The 7135-nt window shown below is 45.6% G+C and overlaps 1 protein-coding gene across 1 annotated transcript in view; it reads left to right on the top strand.

The window, feature by feature from the left end:
- Positions 1–380: 380 nt before the first annotated feature.
- The window catches only part of LOC308368808 (ankyrin repeat and BTB/POZ domain-containing protein 2-like), a gene marked incomplete at both ends in the record, with an annotated part of 21244 nt that continues 14489 nt past the window's right edge, over positions 381–7135 (top strand). The window contains one exon of the mRNA XM_080843071.1: positions 381–1242. Within this exon, the coding sequence (XP_080699197.1) occupies positions 381–1242 (862 nt within the window). The remainder of the gene's footprint in view (positions 1243–7135) is intronic.

The following is a 7135-nucleotide window of genomic DNA, read 5'->3' as shown; positions in this document are numbered from 1 at the left end:
ACCGATATCTGATTGGCTACAAAAATACCGAATGCCTATTGGTGCGTACAAGTCGTCAGCTGCTCGGGTGCCTCTCTTTTAAACCATGTTGACAGTGTGCGCGTTCACTGAGCCTTGCTCTCCTGCTGTGAGCATACACAGCCAGGCGTGGAAGTGCGAGAAAGATCTATTCAACAGACGTGTATTTAAGCAGTAGATTAAATCACTGAAACAAAAGCAGAACTCATTACTCTGGAAAAACACTTTCGTCGAGATTCATCAGCCATTCATCGTCCAGCCGCCGTCTGCATAGTTTAGACACTCAGGGGTAGGACTACCACTCAAATTCTCTGACAAAACTTTTAACAGGTTTTAGTAGCTGAACGAACCAGCCTACTGACATGGCCGTGTCGAGCAGTCCGAACACAAAAACCCTTGAGGATCTGACGCTGGACTCTGGGTATGGCGCCGGGGATTCCTATCGTTCCCTTCCCTCATCCAGATGCAACTCCCAGGCGCACACCAGTGCTCCTCATCGCTCGGGATGGTGGTGCCATGGGGGTTCAATGAACAGCCGCAACAACAGTTGGGACACTGTAAACGCAGCACTCCCCGAAGAGCTAGAGGACGTGCTGAACAAATGCCCCCGGCTGCCGGAGCTGGAAGAGTTTCCCTGGACTGACGATGATGTGGCTAAAGTGCTGCAGAAAGTGTCTGGGGATGATGCTATGTTTTCGACTGAGGCCGTTCGGAGAATATCAGTGCTTCTGCGAAGGACACTTCTGCGGATCTCCAGAGAAGCACAACGTCTCAGTGTAATGCATTGCCGTTGCACTCGCTTTGAGGTCCAGAGCGCCGTGCGCCTGGTGCTCAGCTGGGCTCTAGCGGAGACCTGTCTCTCGGCAACGGTCAAAGCCATCTCCCTCTTTAGCATGAGTTCTGGGGAGACCCTGCGTAAAGGTAAATCAGCCCGCTGCGACCTCACCTTACACGTTGGACGATTTTTTCGCTGGATGGTGGACACTCGGGTGTCGGTGCGAATTCACGAACACGCAGCAATTAGTGTCACCGCTTGCATTGAGAGTTTGCTAGAGGAGATAGGTTTCCGGGTCTTGCTTTGGCATAGACAGACTACACACAGCAGTTTCGGTGGCCGCGCACTTGTTGGAGTGGATGCGGTTGAAGCAGTTGTGAACAACGATGCTGAACTTTACGGTGTCATGCTTCAGTACGAGCATCTGATTTGCGGAAAAAACGCTAACGGTAAGACACATTTCTCATGTACATAAACATTTTTTTTAATGTATTCATGTAGAAGTTGATACTTCTAACTTTTCTTTCATCGTTTGTCATCATTCTTAGCACTGACGTTTTGGGTGGGTTTAAGGCGAAGTAATTTAACCTAAAATCAGCAGTAGCCTACCCAACTACATAATAATTACCTAGCGTTTCATTGTTGTTTCGAACATGCTCGGCTCTGTCGATAAGCGCTCAAATGACCCGTTTTTTCAGACTACAAAAGCGCACCTCTTACCGCGGCCGCTGTTATTATGTAAGGCGCTCATTAATGAATCCTGATTGCAGAATTACGGCTCTGCGCTCAATGGAACTGCGCTGCCCTAACATGCCCCGACCAGCACGCATGACAGCTCTCTGGCAAGCCAACAAAAAAAACCTCTGAAACGATATATGATTAGAGTGTTGGGTGAACATGTCTTCTAGATCAATTTCCCTTGATCATGCAAGATAGAGGTTTATAAGGTTATTTGATAACAATATAGAGCATTGCTTGAATAGTGGTATTGTTCGTCTGTTGATACTTGCTAGCACCTTCAGACCCAGAAGACAATGCCAATACAGCTTAAAGTATGCAGCGGCAGGTAGTTTGTGTGATGACAGATGAGACCTGATTGTGTGTGAGAGAGTGAAAAACGGTAGACTGTGCACTCTGGAGCGGACATTTGTTTGTGTGTTTTGTCTTTCCACAGTTTACCCTTCATCATTGCTCCATGATTGAGAGGCTGTTGGCGTGCTGTAATTATGGTTTGTGTGGGGTTTCCCCACGGCCTGGTCATTATATGTACACACACAGACAAACACAAACACACACACACACAAATTTAGTGTCTCTCTTTCACTCTCTGGCACACACACAGACACACTGACACCAATCCCCTTTCAGTCTCTCACTCACACTCAAGCACAGCACATATGCGTGCACGCACACACACGCACACACACACGCACACACACACACGCACACACACACACACACACACACACACACACACACACACACACACTCACACACAAATAAAAGGGCTTTGTTTTAGTGACTGAGTGTTAGAGGCATAACAGTTGCGAGGCAGCCCAGAGAGCAAAGGCAGGACAGAAGCCAGGGTCCAACTCCGATTTTGGTTTTTCTAAGATCTGGTTTTGATCAGCCCCAGGTCCCCTCTGGGAGGAATCTGGTTTTGGATCTGTCCACTGTCCAGCTCATGAGCAGATCTGTGGCAGACTGGGCCACGAGGAACCATCTGGCAAAGTGAGGAAGTCATAAGGAATAAAAATGTACTTTAATATAGTCCTCCTTTATGTGAAAATCTAATGGCTTTGCCATAATCTATGGCATATATTATAAGTGGTGCAAAATATATGACTATATCTACGTGGAACCACGCATGATTTAATGTGCAGGATTTAGGATGTAATCCTGTAGCTGTGTGAAAATACTGGGCATGGTTTTATATGACATAAAGCTTCCTCTTTGCACTGCTCATGTCCTTGTAGAAGTAGGCTTATTATATGTAGACAGTCTGAGAATCACACGGTGTGTGAGAGAGTAAGTTTGCACACACACAGACACACACACACACACACACACACACACACAGTTCATCGGCTTGTGTCAGGTTCGATCAGCAAGCTCTCAGACTTTTACGCTGTAATTCCATCATTCCTGTGTGAAGTTACTCCTCATTATATTTTAAACACATTAAACTCCATTAAAGTTCATCTCAGTTTGGAGATCTGGCAGGGTGTTGATGGAACCCTGGGTGGGAGCACTGGATGTGTGAATCCGGTCTTTTTCCTGAGTGTGGTTGGTGGGGGAAGGGAGTAGTAGCTGCAGAAACTGGCTGCACACGCACACAACCACACACACACACACACACACACAGTCCTCTCACTCACGTGCCACACCACACTGTGCGCGCACACACATACACACACACACACATCTGGAACTCTTCAAGGACCCTAACATTTTCAACAGCTTGATGAACGGCCAGGCTCTTCACTGTGCTGCCGTCACTTTTCCTCAGCTCCCGTCCTCGGCCCTTGTGCTCCTCATTCTGCTTGTGTGCCATATCCAATCTTATCTGCAAGAAGAACCGCAGTCACCTGTGCAGACGCCTTCTTCTTATTTGAGACCTATTCTCCTCCATTCTCAATTCTCCACGCCATTCCATTCCATTCTGTGGTATCATAACGCTAAAGTGAAAATAGCAATCCTCTCTGGCTTGAAGCTCTGACAATAGAGCTTCTGCCTGAAAACCTAAAACAGCCAGCTTAATGTATTTAAGTTTTATGTGTGAGACTCATTTAGAAATCAAAGGATTTCTATATTTTGAACAATTCGTTGCCGCCCATGTGTGCTGCAAAAATGTCACACTAAAACAAAATTTACATCAATGTGTTTTCTATTGTTCATAGGAATGTCTCTCTCTCTCTCTCTCTCTCTCCTTCTCTCTCTATCTCTCTCTCTCTCTGTGTGTGTGTGTGTGTGTGTGTGTGTGTGTGTGTGTGTGTGTGTGTGAGTATATTCCAGTCAAAGTACAGTATTCTAGCCTAGAGAGCCCAGAGGAGGTTTTGTGGTCACACAGCAGGAAAAATCCAGCACTGAAACTTCAGCCCTGTTTCCCAGACAGCTGGCCCAGTATCAGCAGTGTTCCTCTAAGACCAGGCCGCTCTCAGGGGAGTGGAAGGCGGTGTTAGTGTGTCAGTGCAACGCACAAACACAGACGCACTCCTCTGCTATGGACCACAATCACTGTGGACGGACTGCTGATTGATGTTGCATTTAAGACCCAGAGCTTTTTTTCTTATGTGGATTTCACAGCACAGTAGCCAAAGGCTGTTTTTCCTCGACTAAAACTGCTGTATATTACAGCCAGCTGGGGATACCGGTGTTTAACCTAGTTAACTAAGTCCTGTGCTGTTTCTTCCCAATAGTTTTGCTTTATTGTACAGACAGAGAGCTGTTTGTCTTTGACGTCTATTACCAGAAACGATTGCAAGCTGCAAACCTCTACAATCTAGTGCAGAAAGGCACCAGTGTCTGTGTGTGTGTGTGTATGTGTGTTTGTGTGTGTGTGTGTGTCTTTGTGTGTGTGTGTGTGTGTGTGTGTACATGTGTTTGTGTGTGTGTGTGTGTGTGTGTGTGTGTGTGTGTGTGTGTGTGTGTGTGTGTGTGTGTGTGTGTGTGTGTGTGTGTTGGTGATTTTAGCAGAGTCAACACTTGTGGCATTAAAGAATTGTTGAGCTCTGAACTTCTCAGACCGACAGAGAAACTATCTAAGGGGAGAATAGCCCACGGACAGGATGCGCTCATTTCACAAATTATCTATCGAGCGCGTAAGAGGCGGAAGTTCCCTCTGATAGCCACGGTCCAGCTCTCCACATTAAACCCATGACTCAGTGTTAAAGGCTGCTCACAGGCTCGCAGCAATAGGCAGGAAATGACTCATTAGAGTGAAGGAAGTGGGTGAACAGAGGCGTCACAGGTACAAAGCACGTCACATGACTGAGAGTCTTAATTGGTGAGGTAGTATCACTGTTGGAGGCCCAGCATCAGGAAAGTTTCTCTGACAGCATACATCAAAAGAGAGTAATTGGTGAAGCTAATTTGGCCATTATCACAGTTTCAGCCATCAGGTCTTTTGTAGATCATTGCTCCTAAGCCCAGTGTAATCTAATTGAATACTGAGATGGGGGGAGGATGTTTTTCTATCTCTGTTCTGGTCTGGTGGGAACCTCCTGACTGCAGAACTGGGAGGTTGTGCCCTCCAATCAGCCATTAACTACTCCTTTAAATGAGGAGCTCCAGGCTCTCGGTTGGGTTCAGCTCTGAGAGCGAGGCCCCAAACCGCGGAAATGAGTCTGCTCCACGTCACGCTCAATTTCAGCATAAATACATTAGGAGAGGTCCCTGCGCTAAACACACACAGGCTTCCCTCACGGACCTCAGTGGTTGCGGGCACCCTGTGTTATGGGTGGAAGACATTCTTTTACAATTTCTTTTTTCTTTGTTAAAAGCACACGAGAGAAAGAGAGAGTATGTGGGTGTGTGAGAGAGAGACCATTGATCCATTGTCTTGGTTCCAGTTCCCTGGTTCTCCTCTTTTCTTTCATGACATGAAAGACTTGTTGCTGTAGAATATTTATGAATATTCCAGGAGAGTTTCCACTTGTCAGCCATTTCTTGAGTATGCCAGTTCACAAACTTAGTGAGAAGAGTTTGTTTAGTAACCAATCACACACACACATGCAGATATTAGAGAACAAGATTCTCTCTATCTCTCTTTCTCTCTCGTTCTCTCTCTTCCTGTGTGTGTGTGTGTGTGTGTGTGTGTGTGTTTGTGTGTGTGTGTTTGTGTGTGTGTGTTTGTGTGTGTGTGTGTGTGTGTGTGTTTGTGTGCAGTTTGCAGACATCTGTCCAATGTGACCTCTGACCTCATCTCTACTTACCATGGTGTTGGCACCTGCTGTGTGAATGTGACGTATACACACAAATTCTGTTTACCTGTCATGGTCCTGTTACAAGGGCCATGTTCTCGGTATGATGGCATTAATGACATCATACAAGTTGTACTCATGTCTGTCCATGATTATTTCTAAAGAACTGTCATTCAAATCCACATTACGTCCATCTTGGCGATAATTTGAGTCGTGTCTGTGAATATCCAGGGCTGGTTTTGATTCGCCCAAAACAATTGTTTTTGGTGGGATAGTGTACAGACTCAGAAGGACAGAGGATATTAGAGCCTTTCCAAACAGCTGAAGGCCATCACCGAAGAATTCTGGGAATTTGTGACATTGGTACTCAGAGAGGCATTCTGGAGGATTCCTCTCAGTAATGCAGTGATGAAATGTAGTTCTGGAAAGAGAACAAACGACACATGCCTGCCCGCAGAAATGACAGCGACAGCACCACCAACAAGTGCTCAGTACTATTTGTTTATCATGTCTGCCATGCTCTGTGACCCCAACATTTAGCCTTTCAATTTCAATTTTCAATTTCAAATGGCTTTATTGGCATGAATGCGCGATACATTGTTGCCAAAGCACTCAATACAACAATATTAACAGCAGATAACAGCAACATTAGTGATAATACTTTACCTTTCCCTCTCCCCTTCCTGAGCCGCTCCGCATTTGGAGGTGAGCGCATTTCCCATTTCCTAAAGTGTTCCACGGTCCCCCTGAGCTTTTAAAAAGTCACACACTACGCAGTTCACAGTGCTTAGCACCTCGTAAAGGTTAGAAATAAACCCTTAAGGATCCCCGGTTAGCTTTTAAAAGCGTCCAGGTCTTGGCAACACGCACCTCTTTCCACATCAGCGCATTAATTGTGTTAACAAAATGTTCCAGTTTTCTTTGTTTTAATGAATGTGTTTTATGACAAATTCAGGAAATGTCGAGGTTTTATGACCAATTCATAAAATTAGTGGAAAGGAAAGTTAAAAAGGGGAAAACGTGATGAAATTCTTGACAGTTCTATCAATATTTTGAAACAAAAGTATGATTGTTCAGAAGTGCCACATCCTGCCTGACTCTGGTGGAAGACTTGACTGGACCCATACAAGTCACACAGCTTTATACTCTCAATGGCTATTATTGTACACACTTTTGTGTGTTTGTGTATGTGTGTGTGTGTGTGTGTGTGTAGGAGTGTAGGACAGAAAAAATGGGTGAGGTATACAAGTACACACAGAGCACTGTGGACTTTCTATGCTTTTTCAAAATGGGAGGAGGAAGCCAGAGAGCAGAGAGCTGGATATATTTAAGGCACACTGGCGATGTGTGTGTGGTGTTGTTCTAGATGGGCATGGGCGTGTCAGAGTGTGTGTGGTGTTGTTCTAGATGGGCATGGGCG

The sequence above is a fragment of the Sprattus sprattus genome (assembly GCF_963457725.1).
Source record: "Sprattus sprattus genome assembly, chromosome: 8".
Taxonomy (NCBI): Eukaryota; Metazoa; Chordata; class Actinopteri; order Clupeiformes; family Clupeidae; genus Sprattus; species Sprattus sprattus.
This window is presented reverse-complemented; position numbering and strand designations above follow the sequence as displayed.